Source organism: Salarias fasciatus, chromosome 15 (assembly GCF_902148845.1).
Source record: "Salarias fasciatus chromosome 15, fSalaFa1.1, whole genome shotgun sequence".
NCBI lineage: Eukaryota > Metazoa > Chordata > Actinopteri > Blenniiformes > Blenniidae > Salarias > Salarias fasciatus.
The window spans coordinates 19,482,907-19,509,420 of record NC_043759.1 but is presented as its reverse complement, the minus strand read 5'-3'; the positions used below and the strand labels follow the sequence as shown (position 1 = coordinate 19,509,420).

The following is a 26,514-nucleotide window of genomic DNA, read 5'->3' as shown; positions in this document are numbered from 1 at the left end:
ATGGCCTGTGGTTTTCTGACAGCTGCCCGCCAGCGACAAACCCGAGGACGGGAGCTGGCACGGCGCCACCGCCAGAGCAGGTGCAGCCGGAGCGGGAGATAAGGGGAGACACACTGACAGGGCTGCCGATCAATTTAAAGACACTGATTGAGGGAGTTGATGCAGTGAGAGGATGCTGGTGTTTTACAAGACACCCATGTGGGTGTGGGTGGCCCTGTTTGCATGGGATTAGTGTGTGTGTGTGTGTGTGTGTTGACTGCAGTGCCAGGGCTCCTGTGCGACATCGTGGAAAATCCTCCTCAGCAGTTTCCTGTGGGTCTCCATTATCAGGCCTCGTTGATAGAACAGCTTTTCCCCCCTACTTCCTGGCTCTTTTCCTCCCCTTCCTCCCTACTTCCCCTCCCACACTCGTCTCGATCACATGAATCACCACTGCCATGCAGAGGATGGGGGGCCGGACGGCGCTTCCGACTTACGTAAAGTCAAGTGACTCAGTGTGTGTGTGTGTGTGTGTGTGTGTGTGTGTGTGTGTGTGTGTGTGTGTGTGTGTTTTCTACGTGCCGTGAGATAATTCACCCCTTTCTGATGCCATGTAAAGCCACGCCGGTCCGTCACAAGCGTCACATACAATTTTATTCCTTAAGACGAAATGTTGAGTCACTGGAGCGTGAGGTCATTCCTTCTCCTGGATGTGAAACCGAGGAAGATGCCAGTCGGGATGGAGCTCGTCCCGCCCGTACCTCGCTGGCAGCACTTTGCAGCCCAGAGAAAGAGACGTTTGCCAGGATCTTTAAGAGAAGAAAAACAGCCGATGACACAGCTTATCGTGCTTGTCTAAACCGTGCAACCTCAACTCCTGTAATCTATCAGTTTCTTCAGTTTCTCCGGCCCACTTAGGATTCTCCTGTGTTTAAACAACAAGCTTCAGTTTCTTAATTGTTTTCACCGACTGGACAAATCTTGGCATCCCGCGTTGTTACCAGGACAACGTCAAGCAAAACAGTTCTCCTGATGATGCCGAACGATCACTGCTGAGAATTATCTGAAACCGTAACAGTCTTTAAATATTTGCTTTCGCTTTACTGCAAATGAGAGAAAAGAAAGCAAAAGAGTAAGTGCATCTCTAAGTGCCTCTGTGAGTAAGACTTGGCAGTATCAGGGGGTCAGGATGACAGAATTTGCAGGTTAAAGGTTAAAAAAAGTGTGGCTAAACCTGCTGCTTTTTCAAATTTGTCGCATTTATTGCAGGTTTTCAATCAGTCCCGTCCGTGTGGAGGACTGATCTGCGGCAGGGATCATCGCACCTCTCTGTTATTCACTACAGGACGTGACACAGAGCATGTGTGGGGGGCCTGATAGAGAGGCAGAGGCCGATGAGAAAAGGAAAGAAAATAAAGAGAGGGAGGAAAGGGAAGCACTTAGGTGTGCTTGATATCCTATCAGCACCCAATACCCATCTCAGGCATGGAAAAACACCACCAGTGTCATGAATGGGACCCAGAATGCAGTGCAGATGAGAAGCGCTGCAGCAGGCCGGGCGCATTTCGGACTGTGGACGTGGGCTGAGATCAAATGTGGAAGGATAAAAGCTTGGGAACAATACCCAGTTCCCCGTGTGTCCGAGAGCCAAAATTGCAGCGGCAATATGAGTTCCTTTTTGTTCTTGAAAATACTCCTCAGATGTTTGACGCAAGACCGTGAGTGGAGGAGGAGGGGGGGAGGTGGAGGGAGACAAAACAAACAGCAATTAAGGTAGTTTGTGAATCCGTTTGAAAGGCCTTGTGATCCATCCTCTAGGAAACATCTGCCATATTGATGTACGAGTCCAGGAAAAGACAAATTCCTTCTATCCCTGTAAAACAAACCCCAGTCCTAATTATTGCCTATTTATCCATTTGGAACCTGACGGTTGGAGTCCGCGGCTCAGGCGCTCTATATGCACAACAAAAACACACACACACACACACACACACACACACGCACAAGCACAGACACACAGGGCCTGTTTTTTTCGCTACACTCCAAAATATATCCCTTAAAAACATTTATAGTCTAAACACAGATAACACCACCCCTATCACTTTGCTTTCAGCTGGAAATTCCAGACAACCGTCCGATAGGGAGCGAGGATAAGAATGTATGTTTGAAGCAGAAAGCTCTTGCCTTGCTGGAAAAAAAAAAAAAAAAAGAAACATTTTTCATAATCCCCGGCAAATGCTTCTGCATTTATCTTATCCAGATATAACTGGAATGAAATGTTTCAAACATCTCAGCTGTCCGTCCGAATATCCCTGAGAGTCCCTGAGAGGAACCAGACAGAGAAAAATATGAGATTTTGTTTTATGGGTTAGATGAAAAGAAAACACACATGTAGCACTTTCCTGTACACACACACACACACACACACATACACGTACACACACAAACACACATGAAATGACAGTAAAAGCTCAAGTTTGGGAAACACCTCTGTGCTGTTTCCCTCGCGAGTGTTTTCGGGGAAATCGTGCGCGTTGAAAGCAGTGGAACGATTCATCAATCAGTAAATCTGATAAATTACACTGAGTAAGGCCGTTTGGAGAGCAGTTTGGAACAATCGCAAGTTACATGGAAGAGCCCCTCCACCCACACCCACCCACCCACCCACCCCACACACACAACAGCTCCATGCACTGTGTGTGTTTGTGTGGCTTGTGTGCATGTCAGCATGTTTACACTCTATATTAAACAAGTTTGATGCTGAAAACTACAGACAGGGGGGAAAAAACCAATATGGCGGTGGTTGCAGTGAATTGTTGTGCAATAAACAGAGGAGCGGGTGGCAGTGTGCCTTTGTTTTCATGTCAACACGGAGCAGCTCATCCAGAGGACGCACACACGTATTGCTTTCCTCCCCTTTGACCCGCGCCAGCTGCTTCAAACCTGGTCGAACGCTGAAAGAGACGTACTCATTCTGCAGCATTTGGCTTTCTCGTTTAACGTCGTTATGCTCTTCATAAACTCTGCATTTGAAACGGGTTGGCAGATGAGCTTAAAGAAAGAGTCAAACACAAACTTTTTCTTTTCAAAAAACAGTTTGGAAAAAGAAAAGCATGACAGTTACTAAGGGAAGGGAAAAGTTGACGTAAGGAAATGTGTATATATGCATGTATATTCACAATGATTTCAATTTGTGGAGCAATAAGATGTGATGATTTACTTCTGGATCATGCAGTGAAACTAAACATTAAAACAATTAGCATATAGCTAATTTGAAAGACATGAAATTGTATTAGCTTTGTGTGTGAGGTTCGTTTCAGTAGCTGTTCGCTGTTTCTTTCACTCAAACTCAAACGCAGATTCAGCTGCTCTTTGTCCTTTGTTGCGTAGAATCCGAGTCGCCCATTACTATATTTGGGAGAAAGTCACTGCTCTGTGTTTACAGGACTGATCTGATACTGAAGGCCCTCCAGCGTTCAGCAGGCTCGCAGCTTTGGGCAAGAAATGTGTTTCTGTGTAAAACTTTCTCTTCGTCCGTGTGTTTACAGTAACAACTAGCGATCGAGATCCAAGGTCACACATAGCAATAGCTTGGCTGACGTCTCGTATTTAAAAATGTAAACATCGCCAGAAAATCACGAGATAACCCGATAAGAGTAATTTGTTCTCAGACGTCGTGGCCAAGCAGCCATTCAGACCAATTTCCCAAATTTTTTGAAAGTTGGACATTTTTTAAACTAGTAAATTAAAAGAAAAGAAGGATCTAAATGTGGACATCAGGATATGAGACGCCAGAAATCTGCTCCAAGATGTCAAATAAAATGTTTTACTGAGATTAATGTTGACTCATCATGCGAAATTGCATAGCAACACAAGGCAGCGGAGAAACTGTTTATGCGCTTGACACGCAACTCGGTGTTGCTGAAATGTGTAAACTGTGCATTTAATTGCTTTCATTTCTACCTCAGTGGGTGTTTAAAGCTCTCTGCTGGTCGGAGACAAAAGCCAGCTAATTTGCAGGGAAAGATGCAGAGTAATTTGGCCTGCAGCGGGACTGTACAGTGAGAGCAGAAGCCAGACTCCGACAACATTGGCCAAAGCAAAAGATCCATCTGTCTGTTCCTTGCTGAGCGGAGTGCGTGGGGCACAGAGTGCACGCGCACATACGCACACAAAAGCGCGCACGTGCGCACACACACACACACACACCTCCCATCGCCAGCTGGATCGGAGAAAGCAGCACTTGGGGAACAGTTGACACGCTGATCTCTTTTAATGGTTACATCCTCCACACCCAACACCCAAGACACTCAGACACACACGCTTTCATTAGTCCGAACCCACTGACAGAAAAAATACATATTGCAACAGTCCTTCCTCCAGATTTGCAGCAGACAAGCATGCGGCTGCCTCCCCGCTCGCGCACACACCGACGGACACACTATCCTGTTAACCACCCCCACCTCCATGCAATCAGAGGCTCAGAATAGGAAGGAGGGAGAGGAAGCAGCCTTGCATTCACAGGCTGGGAACAAGGAGAAGGAAAAACAGCCGGAACCTGGAATTTACGGAGGAAAAAACAGCAGCCGTCCAAAAATACCCCACAACCATCTCCGCAGATAAACAGAAATATCATTACTCTCATCCTCCAGCGCAGGAGTTTTCCTCACATGCTTCCTCCGTCTCATCCTCTGTTCCTCAACTCAGCTTTTTGGTTACTCAACCTCAATCAAGGAAGCACTCACTGCTAGTGGTAGGGTTGTTTTGTTGTTTGCCCAGTGTGATTGCGCCTCAGATCTCTCTGCCCGGCCTTCCCCGCTCGCTCGGGTCAGGAAAGGCTGGCGGCTAATCAGCATTAAGTGGAGCTGCCGAGTCCCCCTGCTGCAGACCAGACACCTGGATGACGGTTTGTCCCCGCTGGTGGCTGATGAGTCCACTTCATTGGCCCTCTTTTGTATATTTCCCTTTCGTTGGAATAACCCCCAGTGAAGCGAAGTGGTGCGGTTTGATAGCATGGGAGTCAATACACAGCCTGTGTGCCTAAACCGGCCTCCAAGCTTGTCAAAGAAGACAATGCATGTGTCTTTTTTAAAATAGTAACAGAAATAAAGCTATAGATGGATGGATGGGTGCAGACAGAACTCACATACAGACATGACTCAGCATTTCCTTACCTTTATAAATTCTCATATGTCTATAAGATTGTATAATTCCTCATTTTAGGTGATAAAAGCCAAACCATGCCAGGATGAGTGGACAGCACAGAGCCATTCCTGTGCCTGAGAGGTGGAGTTCACCGACCCTGAGGTCATTTCCTCTGACCTCTTCTTCCTGATTGATTCAATTTCCGAGCCATCGGCCCCCTATTAGGATGTTCTAATGCTTCATCTTCAACATCCTTTTCCTTTGTGTCCAAGAAAAGGACACATTTCCACGCTGCCCACACCGGAGAGAGCGCACTTGTGTTCCTAAACCTCGTCATCCTACCAACATGTGACTTCAGTTACATGCGTACTCCCAGTGATTTTGTCCTCAGAAACGCCCGTAACCTTTAAAATTGCAGCGATTAACCTTCGAGCGACAGAGTGAAGTCATCCATTGAACCCGTGCAGAGCGCGGTAGATGTGGGTCTGCAGGACAAAGGGAAACACTGTAAGGTGAGAATGAGTCACTGGTGGCTCACTTGAGTTGTCTGACGACACACGGGGACAGAAAGAACTGTCCTCAATACCTCGAGAAATCTCCACATCTGGATGTGCAACAAACCTCATGGCTCCAACAGATCAAGAATGAAAGAGTGACATCATTTTTGGCATCATGGGTTTTTAGTCAATAAATAATATTGCGGCATAGGTTTCAGTGAAACTATCTTGTGTAATCACATGACTGTTGGATGACTTACCCATCAAAGCGTGTGTCATCGGTATCAGTTCAATGACAGGACCCATGTGACCACTATTTTGCCTCCAGGTGCCTCCTCCTACACTCGGCTCCAGGACGGCTGCCCTTCGTCTGGCCGTGCCACCAAAACTATACTCTGCAGATTTATTTATGTAGCAACTCAGTGGATTTGATGAAAGTACATCACAAATCATCTAAAAAAAATTGTGTTTTTCTTTTTTTTTTTTGTCTCTCATCTCTCTGGCAATTACACTGGATAAAATACCAAAATCAAATGTTTGCTTAGAAACGCTGCACTCACAAACATTTGGATGGCTGTTGAAACAAAAGAATCTGTGATTCGAGGAGGCCACGAGGAGCTGCTGACGCAGCAGTTCCTCTGATTGCGCTGTCCCGCTCCTGCTTTCTCTAAGTGGTGTCTTCATCAGCAGCGGTTTCTGTTTATTAGTTTAAGTGTTTGACGTTTTCCCAACGCAACGTCTTACTCAAACAAGCCTCCTCGGAGCATGCTGCTTTAATCACAAACTCCTCTTTTTAAGGTAAATACGACCGTCAGCTTGTCGTGCAGGCATTTCACAAAAAACTGAGTTTGTATTTGTTAGGTATGGCATGTCATGTGCGAGCGCACGCGCACGCTCGCAAGTGTTTTAGTGTGCGTGTTAGCCCCACTGAGAGCGTTATTACAAAGAGCCAATAGGAGCGAGGGACCACACTCTAGCACATCCTGTTTGACTTGACCTCAGAGGATATTCTCCTTTCCCAAGCAAACAAACCGCCGGCTTTTTGGATCGTACCAACGTCGGAGGGAAGGGGAGGGGACGGGAGCCAGGAGATGTCTCTGGTGGGGAATCAGTGGGCAGAGCTGAGTTTTTGTAGCACTGAGAGGTAAAAAAGTTTACTGCGATGTGGCGAGAGAGCGCCGCAGGTTTGAGCTCAGATAGGCGTGTTATAGTGCACCGCAGGTCACTGACGCTGAAGCGTTTCAGTCTTCCAATCATAATAAACTGCACATCTGAGCATGAAGACAACCCCACCTGAAACAGCTTTTTAGCTTTTTCAGTTGCATCTTCTTGCATGAATCTATTCAGAGCAACAGAAAGAACTCTTAGGGTTTGTTCACACTTCTCATGTCGAAACACAGTCAGACAAGTTTTCTGTGGAAGCCGAAGAAACAAAGTCAGATTGAAAAGGTTAAATCAGCACCGACCAAAAAGCAGTAAGTGGACTGAAGTTTTATGAATCTGTTCTATTTGGTTGCAACAACTACAGATATCTTTTCTTTTGTTTTCTATCATTCTGATGCCTGTTAATAGGGAAATACAGGCCCGGTATAGATGTTTTCTAATTCTGTCTAAGCCTGTTATTTGACAGACCAATGGCCTTCTTTTACATCTTGTTTCTTTATGTACATTTTTTAAAACTGCTGACAGAATTACTAAGGATGAAATAGACCATGAATTATCTCATAACAATGGAATGTGTAAAAAAAAATACACAGAAATAGAAACACAAAGCTGAATATATGTGAAGTATATATGTGAATGAATATATGTGAAATTTTCACCAAACCATCCTCCTCCCTGCTCCATCTGACACCATTGTATCGCTGACACCCTGGCGCTTGTTTTTGCTTTTGCACATTATGCAAAACAACGTCTCCTCCTCTTGCTGTATCTGATTAATCCATTATTTGGTTAAGTCGCGGCGCGGCCCACTCCCTGCCGTCTCCTCTCTCTCTGACGGTGGGCCGGCCTGATGCCGCTGCTGGGAGACTGCTGGGATTAATGCGGCCGACTGACACTAATCTCGTTGCGGTTGCGGCTTTGGGAAGACGGCGTACACCCACTCCGCTGTTACTACCAAACACTCACGTCCGTGGCACCGGTCCGCCGGGACGTTCGTGCCGCCGAGTGTCCTGCACACGGCTGCCGGACTCACGGGTGGCTCGGTTTGATTCAAAACAGCTGATACTTGAGCTCTTTAAAGCTACAGTTAAAACAGGAAGAAACTCAAACACATGTGAATCTCATCAGAGATTATGTTGAAATATCTGAATCGTATAAAACATCCCATCGCTTTTACTTTTATTACTATTATTCCGTGGCAGGGTTTCTGGTCTGCTGTATTCTCTCTGGGTGGTTTGAGGTTTTTCCACTCATCTGAATGATTATTGAAAGCTCTCTCTTCGTTCCTGAATGATAGCCGCTGCTTTTATCAACTTCAGGAGCTGCCGTCACTATATTTAGCCTATATAGCCTGTGTTTCCATGGTTACAACAGCTAAAGAGCAGTGAAGGCAGCAAACCTATACAATCTCTATATCCTGAAAGCCTGTCCCAAATCGCAGTATATGGTTCTCCATGTGAGACCAATTTAATTAACGCAACAAAATATCCTCAACACTTTCCTGCTTGAAGTGTTCCAAAGTGTTTTGAGTCCATTTCAAACCATTTTATTGATTAAAAAAAACAGGATCTTCCATTCAAAACTCACATTTTATTCACTACAGGCACTGTGATCAATAGACTCATTTTGATGTTTTCTGTCATTCAGACGTACCGATGACCCTTGAACTGTACTCGCGACCCTTTCCAAACCTCACAGAGGCGACCTGAGTTCACTCAGAAAGGATTGTTGCGAATACAGCGAAGGCAGCGAGGTTTTCCTCGTATAGGCGCTCGGTTCATGTTGCCAGTGTACTCGTCAAAAGGCCAGGTCAGCGCTGGTACAGCTCTGTTTGCAGTAAACAGCGAAGAGTCAGACAAAGAAAAGAAAGTTCCAAAACAGAGCATGAGGGAGAACATCATCTACGTAGACAGGCAAGCTCGGAGGGGAATTACGCTCCTGGGAGAAGCACCGAGAACATTTGAATAAAATACACTAAAATAAATGAACTGATATTACTTGACTCCGACTGTTGGTTTTCATCAAAGAAAAAAAAACAAAACTTAATGGCTTTGTCTTTGCAGGTCACTTCCTTTACCTGCAGCTGGAGAAAATGAGAAATCCAGAGAGCGCGTTCTTTCATGTGGGTCACAGGCAGCTTCCTTAAAGGAGCCCTTTCAGGTGCAGCCGGGGGGCTGAACCTCCACCTCGGCGGAGCGAGCCGTAAATCTGCCGCTCTCCCCGGCTCCTGACTCCCTCCTCACCGCGGACGTCATTGTCAATCTGCTGCAACATATTGGCCTCCTTTCACTTAAAGCAAGATTTATAATACATTTACGATAAAGCCCAGCTGGACTTCAAACGCGAGCCGCGCCGAGGACGGCGTGCACGGCCGGGGCCTCCTGATCAATATAGCAGCTGGTCCATCAGCCGGCTTAGCGGGGTCAGATGAATACGACCAAACGCTACACGTGTAGCGTAGCGCCGGCTCAGTCCGAGGTCTCAATCTATTTCACCCAGTGTACCTCTGGCCCTGCCGCTTTTCGCTCAAGATGCGTAAAACTGTCACAGCTTTGACCGGCCGCATGTGTTTTCTCGTATTTCACTCTCGTGGCAACCTCAAGTTGAAGACATAAGCACGGTGTCCTTCTGTCCACATGAGAAACGCTTTTAATCTGCGTCGGAAACTTCTTCAAAAACAGGTCGATTGAAAAACGTTAATGGTTTAAGTAAATATAGGCACATTCGGTCAAACAGGATTTGACTGAATGCTTTCAGTTGGAAGAAAACAACGCAAGTGCTTTGAACTTTCGGACAGCTGCGAACGGTACTTCCAATGGAAAAGTTACGATCAGAGGTAAGACAGGCGCCAATAAGACCTGTACTTCACCAAAAAACAAAGCTGAATTAATTCTGCATGGAACCAAAAACATGCAATTTTTTTGTGTTAGTGCGAAAATATACTTTTTTTTTAAGTAATTTCTCAAATGTTGGGCATAATTCGCGTCTTTCACACAATTAGGAATTTCCATAACACTGACCTGGGAGTATTGTGCAACACATTTTTTTGATTTATGTTAGTTTATGTGGTTCCTGTAGGTTTATATGATTCATGGTAATATTTACAGATGCAATCCCGCATCTCTCAATCAGCTTTCACTTTTTTGTTTTCAAACTCACAAGCAGGCCGGAGCTTCGGGGGGGGGGCGGGGGGGCTGGTGGCGTCCGTGTCGGGAACACGGGGGTCCAGACTGGACCAGGCAGTGTCTGTTCTGAAGAAATCAAATGACCTCAAATGAGTTTCTTGAGTCACGGATGCATACAAAGCGTTACATAGAAGTGAAATGTAAATATGCAAATAAAATGCCACTATTGGCTCCAAATGCATGCTGGGTAAAATGCATATTTACCCACGCGGGGGGGGGGGGGGGGGGGCGGCAAAGGCCTCGCAAGTGCGTATTATAAAAGAGCGGCTGACATCAGAGCTGCATTCTTGCTTCATATTTAATATGGCATTCTTCACATTCCTCCGACAACAATAGATATCTCATGTCCGCTCTGACAATCAACCTGTTTACACTTCCTTGTCAGATCATGGTTTATTCATGAAAACGGGTCTGAATGGTGAGAACAGGAACTGCGGTTTATCCACACTGTCCCGTACAGTTTGCAAACAAGTCCTCTGGAAAAGGCGTCCGAGGAGCAAGGCAGCAAGACCAGAAAACCCGCGTCTCCCCTCCCGGTGAGCGGCGATTCGTCCACCCCCCCCCCCCACTGCGAGGGGGAAGCGGAGCAGACATGAGCTTATACGCTTCCCTCCACTTCCACGACACCCACGTATGTCTTCAAAGTCACAGACATGCAAACATCAAGGCTGTCGGATGAAGGCTTGAACTTGAAATTCTCTGGACAGCCCCATCCCCACCCCACCCCCCACCTCCACCGTGTTGCCAGAAAGCACGGCGCTTTGACGCGACGTCTTAATAGACGCAAGGTTCCGAGAACCGAACAGCTCCGGTATGACTGGCACCAATGCGGTTGGCTTGTTTCGGGCTCCGGTTGCTGCCCGGTTGTTGCATAAGAGTGCAGGAAGACAATGCTTTTTCGGCACCGGCGCGTTATAAATAAAGCCGCAGAAAGCATTTTGTCGACAGCGGCTTAACTCACCCTCAGCTCCTCTGCAGGAGAGGTTTGTGACGGTCGACGTGGCGTGACATGTCTCCCGGTCATCGTCCAAACAATGCAATTCCGAACAGCTTTCGACAAAGTAAACTGTTGGCCGTGAGCGGACGAGCCGTTCGGTGTTAAATTAAAAACGTGAAATGTGTGCTCAGCGCGGCCGCAGCAATAAAGCCGGAGATCGCTGACAGTATTATGATAAGGTACATCTGGTGTGTATGATTTCTGCCAGCTGTGGAAAAAAACAGCATCCAGCCCACATGGCATTTTCTTGTCTCCGCAATGACGAGAGCCGCTTGTTATCGGCCGCGCTCACCTGTCCGGTCTCATATAAACTGCAATTGTCGCACTTTTTATTGCCGTTTCATGTCGGCCTGACAGGGGGACATACGGCTATAAACGCAGATAAGCGGGGTGATGTCCGCAATTATTGATTGGACATTTGATGCCGCGATGATGAAGGCGACCCTGGAATCGCGGCTGAGATAAGCCGGCCGGGGCAAAACGCAAACATATAAAGAGCAAATGGACGTGGCACCCGCAAAACACACAGCCGGCGGAATCTGTTCTCAATCGGCTCGTCAAATCACAAAGAACGGCCAACACCGCAATGCCGACAAGTAACAGAGTTAGCAGCTGAAGGCATACAGGCAGAGGAGAGGGCTGCGTGGCGCTCGGCCGGCAGAGCCAGTGCCATTGTGTCTCTGTGGGCCCTTTAGAGACGCAACAGGTGTGTCAATATGACAAGCATTCAGCAGATCCTTTGTGTCTACTTCGTATAAACACTGAATAAATATAGATGTTCTCCGTTTTCACTCTCGGCAGTGCACAGCCACCATATGAAAACAACAGATGAAATGCAAATACTCGGGGATCATGTGGAGTTCAAAGGAGAAGCACAAAGAGAAAGGCATTGGAACTATTTACCGCCGTGGAAAAATAGGCTTCCGTGTCTTTTTTTTTTTTTTTTTGTGCATAAAATCATAGAATTACAGAACTTTTTATGTTGATACAGTATATTTTACAAGTATCTGCATGGCTACTATGAACATAAACATTTGAATAAATCAAAGTAAACTAAATTAACAGTCTTATTGTCTCAATTTAGTGATAAACAGGTGTGGGAGCTTTCATGTGTGGAGTTTGCACATTCTTGCTGTGCATGGGTTTTATCAGAGTACTCCAGTTTCCTTCTCCAGTCCCAGAAACATTAATTTGAGGTCAAGTGAATTGAATTGCCTGTCATGTGTTGTCTCTGTTTCCCATTTGGTGGACTGGGAAACTGTCCAGGGTGTAACCTGCCTTCACCCATAGTCGACTTTGGATTAAAAAAAGTAGAACCTATAGAAGTATGGAGGCTATTTCTACTTTTTTTCCCCTTTATTTGACAGTTTCAGTCAATGTTTGAGGATTCCGTTCGCCAAATTTCAGGTATTTCAGTTGCTGAAGGGTCTGAGAAACTGCTTTTTGTCTCTCATCTTCTCACGTGGCTTAATTTTAAGAAACACGTCGTACTCAATTTGCAAAATCACACATGAAAGGAAAAAGGCAGGAAACTGGAAACAGATTTGTGAATCAGGAATTCATCTGTTCTTCTCTTTCCTCCCTGATAATTGCCAGAGGAGTCCTTAAATCAACCTGAAAGTCCCTGTTTAATACATAGTTAACATGCTGGTAAACCTCAATGTTTCAAAAGTAATCATGTGATAATAAAACACTGAAAGGAAGTAAAAACTACTTATGTCAAGAAAAACTATTATTTTTCTTTTACTAAGGCATAATTTATTGTTTTTATTTTTTGAGTTGCGTTTTTTTTTTTTTTTTTTTTTTTTTTTACATTGTAAAAAAAAAATAACTGTCGGTCCCTTTTTTTTCCCACAAACTCAAAACTAATGCCAGACAGAATGTAGATGAACAGGTTGGAGAAAGTTGGCTTGTCCCCTCCGTGAACAGACGATAGAAAACGGTGCGTCGGTCTGCCAGTCTCCCACCAGATGGTAAATGAGAGAGACACGGGCGATCGAATAACAAATACAACCAGTCAGACGGTCAAAAACAGCCAGGGCATATAGGGGGAAACCGTATGGAAAAGCTCTTTATTTGCCAAGAGACATCACAGGATGCGGTTCTTCAAGCATATTGTCTGAACAGAACTTATTTTATATTGTTTTAAAGAGTAAATATAAATTGTCAGCTTAATTTAACCTTTTTTAATTGTGCGTGTTGTGACTTTATTCTTATAATGTTTATATTTTATTTCTAAAGGAGGTATTAGGGTCCTTTTATTCAGTTTTAAGCCACTAAATTGAATGAAATCTTCCACATCCAGCATGGAAACCTCGGTCGGTGTCACTGCTTTTGGCTCCTTAAGGCCAAGGGTGGAATAAAACAGCATTTACGGGTGCAGGCAGAAAGAGGGATGAGGGGGGAAGGATCATTTGCATACAGCTGAATAGTTATAGCTCCAGTCCCGCACATTACACCCGCATGAGGGCGAGAGTGGGACACGCGCCGCAACAATAGGAGGCACGCTGCCATTAACCGTAAAACGCATGGGTGGCCGTGAAGGGGCACACGCCACCAATGAGATGAGGCACACCCAAGCCAAGATGTTCGATTAAAACCCGAGCTTTGACACAACATATAGACCTCTGCACTCCCTGCAAGTGCCAATTTATCTCTTCTTTTATTCAGCTTATTTCTAAACATAGTGAAAATATATTGTGTGGATGTGTTTGTTGTTTATTATATCAACCAATTAAGAAATAAAAGGTAAATCCAGAAGAAAGTAAAAATCGGATTCATCGGAAATTTAAACAAATGGAAAGATTTCCCCTGTAATTGTATTTCTGGTTTCATTGTTTGTGAAAGGTGCATCCCGGGGGAGACGCGCACATGATCCCGCTGAGAGTGACGCGTCTGAGAGGACAGTGCGCACGGCTCCGACGCACTAGTAAGGCTAATTACGCGTGCAATTGAGTGGAACCGAGGGCAAATGAGCGCACGGAGGAAGACTGTAATTGATTTCCCTTATATTCCTAAAGTTTCGGCCCTCCTTGCATTGTCCCTTTCTCATCGCGCGTGATGTGTGACCGTGCGTCAGGCGCATTGCGCGCTAAAAATAAGTCAACAGATGTTGCGGCTTGTTAATAATCGCCCAGTATCCATGGTGGTCAGTTATCCCAGTGCCAGTGGGTATTAGATCTGGATAATTGTTGTTGGGGTGGAAGAGAAGGTTGAATATGTAAAGTGGGCGTGGCCAGCGGCGTGAGTGACAGTTTATGTAATGAGCGGCGCAGTGGAAGTCTATATATCTGGGAGAAGGCACACTACGGTTCATTCACTAGTAATAAGACGAGTGATGAACATCCGTGGCGCACTGACGCACCGAGTTCAGCATCAAAACAAGCTCTGAGCCGCTCTCACACAGCGGAGTGACCATTGTGGAGTACAGTACCCTGGAAGGAGAGGACGCCTACTGACAGAAAGACGCACGGCTGTGGATTTAGGTCTTCCCTCACCTTTGGATAACTTGGAGATTGGAAACGCTTTCCTCTGGACGCTTTTGACGCACGGGCAACGAGGAGCTACTGGGAACTCCCAGGGAGTGGAGGATTTATGTGTGTTTTCAGAGATTTGATTTTCCGTTTGTTTCTCCTCGGAGTGAATACTTCGGAATAAGAAGGTTTTACTGCCTTATTGGTTGGTGACGCGGCTGCCCTGGAGAATCGAGAAGGATGGCAGCCTGGTTCACCTTTACCATCGCCTTCAGCACCACGTTGTTATCACAGGTATGAAGGAGAATCTGCATCTCCCTGCTGGTCCTCAAACCTCGGTGAAAGCAGATGGAGAATCAGTTATTTTACAGGATTTTTTTTCTTTTTCTTTTTTTCTTTTTTGCATAATGATACATAGCCGCACCACGTCTTCTTTTAAATAATTTCTCTTCTCTTTTAGGTATTCGGATCCGGAGTTTTTGAGCTTGATCTGCACGAATTTAAAAACCACAGAGGGCTGCTCGCGAACGGAAACGCGTGCAAACCCAACTGCAGGACTTATTTCAGAATTTGCTTGAAGAACTATCAGGCCGTGGTGTCTCCAGGTGACTGCATCTTTGGGAGTACAGTGACACCGGTGCTGGGGACAAACTCTTTCAGCGCCAGGGACAGCGGCGCTTTTCCCAGACCGATCCAGATCCCCTTCAACTTTGGCTGGCCGGTAAGGGCGCGCGGCTGAAGGACGCGCACTTTTATTTTGTTTTTATTCCCGGCGGCCGCTGTTCGGTTGTTTACAGGCGGCTGCTATGCATTTTGGGAGCGCACCGGTTATTGGTCAGCGCCTCTAATCCACATCATTAGGTAATACTCAGCCGACAAACAGATCGGGCTGATGCGTTTCAAAATCCAGAAGGCCGTGCAATGATCGGAATATTCTTTGATGCACACGCGTATTTTTGGAACTGCACTTTTCAATGCGTAAAAAAAAAAACTTATTAGATATTGCAGAATAACGTGCGAAATGTTTTACCAACATCCAGAGCTCTCTGCAAAAGCAAAATGCTTTTTAAACCTGATTATTTGTATTAATTGCACGTGTCTTCTTCTCTTCTTAGGGGTCATTTTCGTTAATAATTGAAGCCTGGCATTCACCTTATGGAAATCTACCTGTAGGTAAGTGCAACATTTTTTTACCACAGGAGGGAGCTCTGTCTGTACATTTTACACAGGAGGCTCCAGGCACTTTACCACCCGTGCACTGTCTCTAAAAAAGCACAAAAAAACGGGTAAAATCAGAGATTATAAACGATTCTCAGACACACATCGCTTCCCTCTTCACCTCCCGTTAATTGTTCATACTTTCAGACAATTTTCACGCCTATTCATTCCTTTGTTATGAACTTCAGAACACCTTTTTCATTCTTATACCCAATACAATTGAACTTCCTGGAGTTTATTTTTGGCGTGGGAAAGAGCTGTGGGCTTTGGTGAGAATACGCAGTGCCTGCCAAAACCCCTGACTACATCTTCCTGTATTTTACACCTTACTCTGTTCCGCCCTTTGGAAGAGGGGACTGGGCCTGGGAATGTTTTTGCTGACGGAAAGAAAGAGGAAATTTCAACCTGAGTTTATCTTTCATCTAAACTGTATGGGATTTGATAAGGGATGCAGCTTGCTGCTGGGCAGATTAATACACCAAAAGCGGTTGACTTTTGAACCCATAAGTCATTTATGATACAGTTCTTGACACAATCATCACCGAACATAAGCACTCTAGACTTGCTGCAATAAATCTGACTTCCTCTTCCTTCTTTTTTTTTTTTTTTTTTTTCCCTCCAGACACCAACAACCCAGACTTTCTGATCAGCTCTTTTGCCATCCAACGGCAGCTGGGCGTAGGAGCCGAGTGGTCTCAGTTCACGCAAAACGAAAACCAGACGGAGCTGAAGTATTCCTACAGGTTCATCTGCAACGAAAGCTACTACGGGGAAAGTTGTTCCAAAAAGTGCACGCCGAGGGACGACCGATTTGGCCACTACACCTGCACCCGAGATGGGCAGCTGTCCTGTCTGCCCGGCTGGAAGGGGAAATACTGTGAAGAACGTAAGCGATCGGAAACCAAGCCGTTTTGGCTCATTTTGTGTGTCACACATATTTTCATTGTGAACTGGTGAAGTGGGTTTATTACAGTCCTTACCTGAAGAAAGTTCTCTGAAGTTCTCAAGTCTCTCTGCTTCATTCGTGCCTGAAGAGGGTGATTATTTTTGACAAGCAGAAGTTACAGACACTGAAGCAGCAGCCTAATGATTTCTGGCGAGTGTTCCGGGCAATTTTGGTGCGGATTGCATTTCTCACAAACGTCCGCATCATATAATCTGTACTCATATATTACTGGCTCGTAATTGGCTGTGGTCTTGCAAACATTCGCTGGATATGGGTTTTCGGGGAACAGGCGGCTTAGCATGACAACAGACGCATTATACTTGAGCAAACCCCGCTTGGCCAAACCATAGAGCAACACTTGCATGTTTTGGAAAGCCCTGAATGGGCCTATGAGGAGGCCCGATGCCATTTGGCTTCATAATACCAAGGGCCCCCTTTCACCAAAACAAATTAATCAAAGAGTAGATTGGAGAGTAATCGTTACCATGTGCTCGATATGTGACCACATGGGTGACGGCGGATCTGTCATCCATGTCACTTGGCGGTGAAAGAGAAATTGGCATGTGCTATTTTGACAGTGGCGCCAAATTCTAACCAGATGGGCTCACGTGCTGCAATTACAGACACATCCATCGCCAGTGACTACAGAAAATATACACGAGAAAGACAGATTGAGCATCTTTCAGACGCCGTGATTTCCTCCGCCTTACTCCCAGATATCAGTTTAACCCTTCATAAAACTCCCGTTAGAATACCTGATTAATCGGACGTTTATGTTCCAGCATGCCGTTTCGGTACATTTCAAGACATTCTGGAGCGGTCACACGTTTGCAGAGCTCCAACGCACTGTGGGACTGTGACACGTTCTACGACTGACACAGTTTTCAACTCTCACACATTCCAGAGCTTCTCACACGTTTAAGAACACTGACATATTCTATAACTGACACATTCCTCTCACTCTCGCACATTTTCACACAGTCTAGGACTCTCGGAAAATGCCAAAATTTGAGAATCGCCCATCTCGGTGTTCAAGCCACCTGTGTGAGTTAGGAGGAAATAAGAATGAAATAGTTATTAAATGTGGTTACTTAATTAAGACGAGCTAAATACTTTCTTTGGTGACATTTAAACTGAACAGGTGAGATTATATAGACACATATATAGACTCTTCAAAGGCAAATTGAATTCCAAAAATCAGTATTTTTGTACCTCTGAACCAGCGCGCGTGACCAGTAACTTAATCTGGGGAGGGAGGGGGAGCATTGATAGGAGGAGCTCAAGCGGCTGCACGCGCCAAGGTTAATCGTGGCATTATTATCTGCCACGCGCCATCAATGTTTAGTCCCCTCCATTGTCAGGCACGCAGTAGTGGCAGCTGCAAATATGGTTCTGGCAGACCACAAACAACAATAGTGACAGCTGTCTGCTATTGAGAGCGAGCATCTGTTCCAGACTAAACCGGCCGCTTACTGTCAGTCGGCTGATATGTTGTCCTGTGAATCAGTGTCATGGAAGAACCGGTACACTTAAAACACAGGGCAAGCAAACTCTCAGACATTCTTTTTTTTTTTTTTTTTTACCCCCGCGAGGCAGCTGGGGGTGTGGCGGACAGGTTTAGATCACATGAAGGTTTCAGTGGAAAACTGAGACAGAGTAAGGCCTCATGTACTTCAGCGTACTTGGCTATTTCAATCTGTGCAGCCTTGGTTGTTTCTATCGAGGGAGAAGCGGTTGGCCTCCCTAATGTCGTAGGGATTTACTGAAAACTATATGTGTTAATGTTTAACTTTAAGAATCCGTGTGTAGCTTTAATAGTCTGGCTATATTTCGCTGTGAGGAATTCATGTCTTTTCTGAATGGTGAGGATTCGGGCTGAAGAGCTCTGGTGTAGTTTTAAAAAGAGTCCAGGTGTGGTTTGATGAACTTAGATGCTTTCCTGATGTTTTTGGTCTGGTTTTAAGAAAGTTGAAAGTTTTCCTTAATGCGTCTGTTTCCATTTTAAAGAGTCTGACTAGGATGTTGAAAAGTTGTTTTTTTTTTATGTTAAATGTATTTATTAAATGTGGTTAATGTGTTGATGTGCAAAAGCACTAGAAGAACAACCGACTTATTGTATGTTTGTCTTTTCGCTGTAGCTATCTGTCTGGAGGGCTGCAGCGAGAGGAATGGAAACTGCTCCAAACCCGGCGAGTGTGTGTAAGTATTAATAATTAGGAGGTGTTGAAATGTGTGCTGGCTGTCGCGGAGCAGGGATACTTATGGGAACTGTGTCAGCCCCCTTCACATGGAAGGCCTCTGTTGTGTTTCAACTGCCGATGCACGTACGACTAAATCAGCTCCATCATCTGAAGATTCACATCAGCTCCGTCCGCATGATTCATTAAGAGAGGGTCCAAGATCACGGAGTCAACACGGTCTCAGCCCCTCTGCTGTTTTCCCTGAATCACTCACTGGGCTTTCTGCTTTCCGTGCTCCCTCCCTGTCACTGCCCCGTCTCGTTCACTCACTCACTCACCATTGAGGATAATGCACACATGCACTCTGCTGTGAGAAAATCCTCCCAAATTCTTATTTCGCCGTCTTTTTTAGACACAAATCCATCATTCCCACCACTTAAACAAACCCAAATTGAGGTCAGACCGTCGTGGATACCCGGCACAGTAAAGCTGCCTTCGTGTGTTTGCTCACTAAGCAAAAAAAAAAGGAGCATCTTAAGTCTCATGGTTTGTTCAGGTTGCAGCACACTGTGCGGAGGAATGGATATTCCAGATAAAGTAAAGAAAAGTACTCTGGTCTATGGCTCACAGTCAAAAACTCTTATATTGTCATCATTCATAATTACTGAGCTGCGTAGTCCTGTTTCATCATTTAGACTTAATACTGGCTTGTTCTATTCTAAAGTCACTCTGTTCATGTGATTTGTAATGTAGACGATGTTTGCATTGCTATTTTTTGAAGAACATGTGAATAATTGTATTTAACAGATGATATGTCTTCACCTGATGAGGTTAAAGAAAGCTGCATATTGCAGAAATATCTTAGATTGATTTCTACTTCATTTTTGCAACATATAACCTCCAAATGAACAGTGAACTTCTTAGTTTTTCATATTTCTTTTGATGAATGAATGAGAATTTAAGGATTGTATTCGACTGTTTGCTACGATTCACCCCCGATTTTCTTCTCACTTTTTAAGACTGTCGAATTTAACTTGCGTGCTGCTCACTAACGTTGAAATATTAATTCAGAATATCCTATAAAGGCTTTTTCCTCATCTTTCAGGTGCAGAGATGGTTGGCAGGGCACGTTCTGCGACGAGTGTAAGAAGTACCCGGCCTGCAAGCACGGCACCTGCCAGCTGCCGTGGCAGTGCAACTGCCAGGAGGGCTGGGGAGGCCTATTATGTGACCAAGGTACAGCAGACCACTTGCACCACTGCTGCTGTTCCTTTTTAAAAACGATCATCTCATATTACTTGCTCGCTGTTTTCATTTGAATTAACTTGAAAGCATGGGTGAATTGGGTTTCCTCTGAAGTGTTCTATTCATAGCTTTTTATACACATCCGGGGTAGATGCTATCTTTTTTTTTTTTTTTTTTTTGCTTTTATATTTTTTTAATCCTCCTGCAGGCACCCTGTAAACAAACACTCTCCTGTCTCCCCCACAGACTTGAACTTCTGCACCCATCACCACCCCTGTGTGAACGGCGCCACCTGCATGAACACGGGCCAGGGAAGTTACACCTGCACCTGCCTGCCAGGCTTCACCGGGGTCAACTGCGAGCTGGAGATGCAGGAGTGCGACAGCAACCCGTGCAGGAATGGAGGGATCTGCACAGTAAGTCAGAGACGCCTACATTTACAATTTACACAGGTTTTTTTTTTTGACATGCACACTCATTTTTTTCCCCTCTCTCTCCCTTTTCTCCAGAATCTGGAGAGTGGCTACAAGTGCACATGCCCCCCAAATTTTGAGGGCTCCCACTGCGAGCACAGCCTGCTGACGTGCGCCGACTACCCCTGCTTTCACAGCGGCAAGTGCTGGGAGAAGGACAATGGCCGCAGCTACATGTGCGAGTGTCCCCGCGGCTTCACCGGACTCAACTGCGAGAAGAGAGTGGACAAGTGCACGTCGCTTCCCTGCGCTAATGGTACGCTCTTCCTCTCCTCTCTGCCCCTCCACCTCCCACCTTTCTGAACTTCCCTTCGCTCTTTCTGCTCCAACTACCGCCCCCCCCCCTCCCTTCTTCAAATTCCTGCAACTGGAAGCAGTGTGGAACAACAGGAATTGGTGGGAACTTGGTGTCTATTGTCCTCCGTATAAACACTCGGCAGCTCAGAGCAGCGGCTTGTAAATGTCACCGCAGCTCGCCGCGCTTGTTGATGAAAGGGGACAAATATCCAGCGCAGTTCAATTTCTGCCCTCCTGTAAACACAGAGGGCTTCGGGATTGTTCTGCGTGGAGAGAACAATACGCGGCCGTTCTGCGGTTGTTCTTTGGGTTTGATGAAGATGTGTGAACTCAGAGGGGTTTATAGAGATCGCGCTCTCTGCGAGACGCCTTGATGTTGAAGTGTCGCTCTGTTTGCTGATGCTGACTCTCCTCCTCCTCCTCCTTTGCAGGCGGTCTGTGTCTGATCCACGGCGGCGTGCGCATGTGCAGCTGCCGCGCGGGGTTCACCGGCCAGCGCTGCGAGATCAACATCAACGAATGCGCCGGGAACCCGTGCCTCAACAGCGGCACCTGCCAGGACCGGATCAACGACTACACCTGCGTCTGTCCCGCCGGATACGGCGGCCGCAACTGCGACAAAATCCTGGACGAGTGTTCCCTCCGGCCGTGCCTCAACGGCGGCCTCTGCACCGGCGGTGGCGGGCCGGGCAAGCCCCCGGCGACCTGCGACTGCCCGTCGGGCTTCAACGGACCTCGGTGTGAATTCTTCGCCGCCGTCACGCCGAACGGAGAGAGTCAAGACGGCTTCCAGTGGGCGGCGATCTCGCTGGCGGTGGGGCTGGTGGCGCTGTTGGTGCTCCTGTGCATGGTGGGCCTGGCCTTGAGGCACATCCACAGGCACGCCCAACGGCAGAGGGGAGAAACAGAGACTATGAACAACCTGTCCAGCGTGCAGAGGGATAACCTGATCCCCGCGTCGCAGCTGAAGAACACCAACCAGAAAGTCAGCCTGGAAGTAGACTGTGACTCAGAGAAATCGAACTTTATCCACAGGAACTATCACTTGGACTCATACAGCTCAAAATCAAAAGAGTTCAAGGATGAAAAGTCGCAAGAGGATAAAAGTCTTATTTATGACAAGTGTTTAGAAGATAAAATGCCCTTGAGTAGAATGTACAGGTGAGGAAAAACATTTAACTCCCATTTTTCACAAGTACACTTTTAATTACTGACTTACTTCACAGTTTCAATCGATATGAAAAACAATAGTTTCTATGTACTTAATAATTGCTTGGCTACAAACAACTCTGTCTTCATGCCTCCCCTCCCATGTGCTTCTCGTTCAAAGTTAACAGAAAGTGTGATTTGTGTTTGCAGTGAAAAGCCAGAGTGTAGGATATCCACGATATGTTCCTCAAGAGACTCCATGTACCAGTCGGTATTTGTAATAGCAGAGGAGAGGAGAGAATGCGTCATAGCAACTGAGGTAAGCCAAAAAAAAAAAAATCATATCTTCATCAGCACTTCCTCAGATCCTGCATTTAAAAAGCATTACCTTGTCCCAAGTGCGCCATTCCTTCTGAGCAAACCAACATTTATGACAAGAGACGATGCTATTTGTAGGGAATTGTCGTCAAGGCTGGAGAAAGCCAAATCTTAGGTATTATTAGTTTCTGTGAATTATGCTTGCTGTTCTTTGTCTTGGCCATTCGGTGACGTAAAATGTGAACTTTGAGTGATTCCTCACACATGTTTGGCTGAGCTCGGTCTCAACGGTGCTATGTTTTACTGCTGTGGCATTTAGAGGAATTTTTAGGATGTTTACTTTCAAGCTTTACATATCTGCAACACTGAACCAGTTGGGGTAGAAAAACTCTGAGAGTGATTCGAACCATTTTTGGGAGATGTGATTTTTGTTTTACTTTATTGACATTGAACTAAATGCTTTCTTTCCGTTGCAGGTATAAACTGTGAGGGGTCAAGAAGGCCAGGAAGATTGAGGAAAAAAGACACAATCATGGCAGAATATAATATTCTGGAGTGTTTACAAATGCTGAGAAGAGACTTGAGATCATTTTAGATGTTCACTGCTGCTCTGGGACACTTGAGAACTGGAGAGGGCAGAAAAACCTCTGCTCTACAAAGACACAAAAAAAAAAAAAAAAAACACACGACAAAACGAGAACAGAACTGAGAAACTTTATGCGTCGACCGAGTGTTTGTATGCACAACATGTACAGTGAAGGACCTCTCTCGGCCGTGACAGTGGGACTGGCAGACGGACCGTCTCCACGAGGTGCGAGAAGCCCGCAGAGCATCGGTGGAATGAAAATTCAAAAAAATCTCAGCCATCCTGGACAGTGAACGGAGCTGAACGTGGATCGTCGCCCCTCGTCGCCCCCGACCCGGCCTTGTTGTGATAATCATGAAAACTTTGACAGCCAACCAATCAGTAACAAAAAGGTGCCTAAGATTTGACCAGCCCCCCCCCCCCCCCCCCCCCCCCCCCCCCCCCCCCCCCAACTCACTCCTGCCAGCTTCGCCTGCTATGCAAGACTCAGGGTCGAGATGAATGAACTAACTCACCGTCACAATCCAACCTCACCAACGCTGAAGAGTCTGAATGTCTGAAAAAAAAAAAAAAGATTCTTCAACTGTCAATCACATGGAAAAAGACCGGTTGGACGCGTCAATGCAAGGGTGAAGATTGTATGCAGCCCAAATTTCACTAGAAGCCTTAAAAGAGGGGGTTTGAATGCTAAATTTGTGCCCTTGTCTGTTCTTGGATCATTTGCACTACCAAAAAAAAAAAAGAGGAGAAGAAGAAAAAAAAAAAAAGAAAAACAGCAGGGAGAATACTTTTTAATCATTGGGTATTTGAAGAGAAAAACCACAGGAGCGCAATATTCTGTGCAGTGCCAGATCCAAGAGAAAAACAAAAGTGTGCATAGAAAGTTTTTTTTTTTTTTTATGCAACACAACTGAGAAAAACAAAGAGACTCAAAACAAGGAGAAGAGACTGTCACACCACTGCCTGCCTATAATAAATTTCAAAAGTACAGAACCAATAATGTAATTTTTTTAAAGTGATTATTTCCAGAGTTTAATTTAAATATGACACACTGCTCTTTATATGTTTTATAATATTATTTTGTATATAATGCATATTTATAAGGACCAAACTTCTGAAGAATAAAACTTCTTTGAAAACTGTTTGTCAGTAAATGAAAAAGAAAATTATTTTTTGTGTGTGTTTTGTGATTGTTTGTTGCATACATGTCGTTGTTGCTACTCAGTCAGATTTCATGGAATAACATGTCATGTTTGGGAAAAAAAGCCCCACTTGACTGGAGCATCACTACCTCCAGTAATTCCTGGAAATGCGGTTGGCCCCAGTCACACACACCCCTTGTTTTCTCTCTCTGGCCCTAAATTGGCTTGAAATTCAAATCCGTTTCCACGGATACCACCCCCTCAAGCTGGAAATGGTGAAACAAAGCCAGGCACGCGGGGCAAAGGGGAACGCCCCCAGCTCCCCCAACTCCCCCTTGCACCTCCCAACTCCTCATAATGCTCGCACAAGCATCCGCGCGCGCGCACACACACATACACACACACACACACACACACACACCGCCAAACCAAACAGATGCCGTGGGGGAAGCACAGAGCCAGTCTGCGAGTGCCATAAAAACAGCAGCATATGCCAGGCCTCTCGCCCCATGTACATGACCCACGGAGTGCGCAGGCCTCCTCCCATAAAAACACACTCAGGCGCTCTGCCTGCCTGCCTGCCTCCCCTTCAGGGTTAAGAGCAATATTTCAATGCCCCGGTTCTTTACCACCCACTCCGGCTAACAAAGCTTTGGAGAGGAACTGGCACCGCAGCCCTCGGTGGAGGGGAGAGTGAACCAGATGGGAGCTGCGGATCTGGCTCGAAATCCACATAAATAAAAGGGTTTCCTTTCAAAGTTCCCCTGTCAGAGCAGGCTGATCAATCTTTTTGCCCTTTGGCCTCCTTGTCTTTTGGACATGTGCTACGTTTTAGTGCATTTACACACACACACGTGCGCCGCGATGCATTGATCAGCAATTAAATCTCTTATGTGTGTTTCAAGATTCGTGAAATGTGTCGTCTGCATTATCAAAATATTTCTTGCCTCCAATTAACAGAAATCCTGCAACAGTCAACACCCCGTAATCAGCAGCAATCAACGCTCAGAGAAGAATCTGGCTGGCTTTTCCCTCACACACATCCTGTCAGCCTGTTGACCTAGGCCTCCTCATATAAAGGGCTTGTGTGTGCATGTATGAGGAAAAGAAAAGTTTGGAGCTTCCAGCCAGGCTCAGGAAAAACATACACCTTATCACAGTGATTAATCGTCTGGTTAAAGGCCCTGGTGCTTTGGTCTGTTACCTGACCCAGCCTGACGGCACTTCAGAGTTTCTTCCCACTGCTGTCGGACTCACACCTATACGCAAGACTCACACCCTCGTTCCCACTTGATCGCACATGCTAAGCACTCTGCTCTTTGGCCTCTGGGTGTCCATAACATAGCCAGGCATTTTCATTGTGTTATAATCACAGCATCCTGTTTGTGACCCAGTGACATCAGTTCCTGCTTCCTCCCTGATTAAAAAATGCAGAACATGCCGGCGCAGGCCGAGCGCTTTTCTCACGCATCAAACTCTGCGTTCTGCACTTGTTGGCATGGAGGGCTTCAGTTTTCAGGAAACAACTTCAAAACAAGTGGAGATAAACACGCCAATCAATGCTATTTATTATGATTCTAGGAAGAAGGATGCATTGTGCAAACTTTTTTTGGGGGGGTTTGTTTTTTAAATCCAAACCAAACCTTGATGTTTTTCTCTGCCAGCTGCAGCTCCTGGTCCTCTTTGCAGACAAATCATTTGGCTTGATTGTTAAATGACGGATGCCTTTATGTGCTCAGATAGATCAGACGCTGTTTGTTTCCCAGTAGCCTTTCCTCCTCCCACCCTGCCCTCCACTTGTAGTTGTCTCATTAATTAACACTAGGTGTCAGTAAGCATCTCCAGTCTGGTTGAAAGCTATCTTGCCAAACTGAAACCAATGCTTCCCACCAGTTATTTAAGAGCAGCACATTGTTTAGACATTTACAGAGTGCCCACTCATATTTATATCAAAGGGATTAAAGTCATAAATCAGCATACAGTGTATTAATAACAGCTGTCATAAACCCCGGAAGTCCGTTACATTTTTCTTGGGCTAAAATTAACTTGTTTGGCAGGTATCGCCGCATACAGTAAGCGCTTTCCCATCCTGCAGGATCCACTTTTAGATCTGAACTGTCACACTGATCTGGCCTTGAGCTCCTGACCCACAAGCAAATAGGTTGACCTCAAAAACACTTTACACCTACAGTAGTGATATACATTAAGCAGCCCTGACCCAATTTTTAAACACTTCAGTCACAGTCTGCATGGAGAAAAAGAAAATATGAGCTAAAGTAGCTGGCTATCTAGACTAATTCCACATAAGTTGGTTGGCTTGACTCCAAAAACTACAGAAATGTCATGCATTTGCAGGTCAAAACTTCAAAGACATGCACTGCATTAGTTATTTTATCAGTTACTTGTCATTGAAGGCTTTGGTTCTGTGCTGAATCAAAGCAGATATTAGAAACTACAACAGCAGGCTGGAGAAAATGATGGACATGAAAGGCAGTGATGGAAGTCTGTGCGTGATGCACT

At 45.6% G+C, this 26,514-nt stretch overlaps 1 protein-coding gene across 1 annotated transcript; it reads left to right on the top strand.

Annotated features, from left to right (window-relative positions):
• The first annotated feature begins 14,277 nt into the window (after positions 1-14,277).
• On the top strand, positions 14,278-23,658 carry dll4 (delta-like 4 (Drosophila)). Its single transcript, XM_030110314.1, has 11 exons — positions 14,278-14,734; positions 14,901-15,161; positions 15,556-15,613; positions 16,281-16,544; positions 18,743-18,803; positions 19,890-20,020; positions 20,276-20,445; positions 20,539-20,758; positions 21,231-21,960; positions 22,159-22,267; positions 22,743-23,658. The coding sequence occupies exons 1-11, from the start codon at positions 14,681-14,683 to the stop codon at positions 22,746-22,748; spliced, it is 2,064 nt and encodes a 687-aa protein (XP_029966174.1). The 5' UTR covers positions 14,278-14,680; the 3' UTR covers positions 22,749-23,658.
• Positions 23,659-26,514: the final 2,856 nt, after the last annotated feature.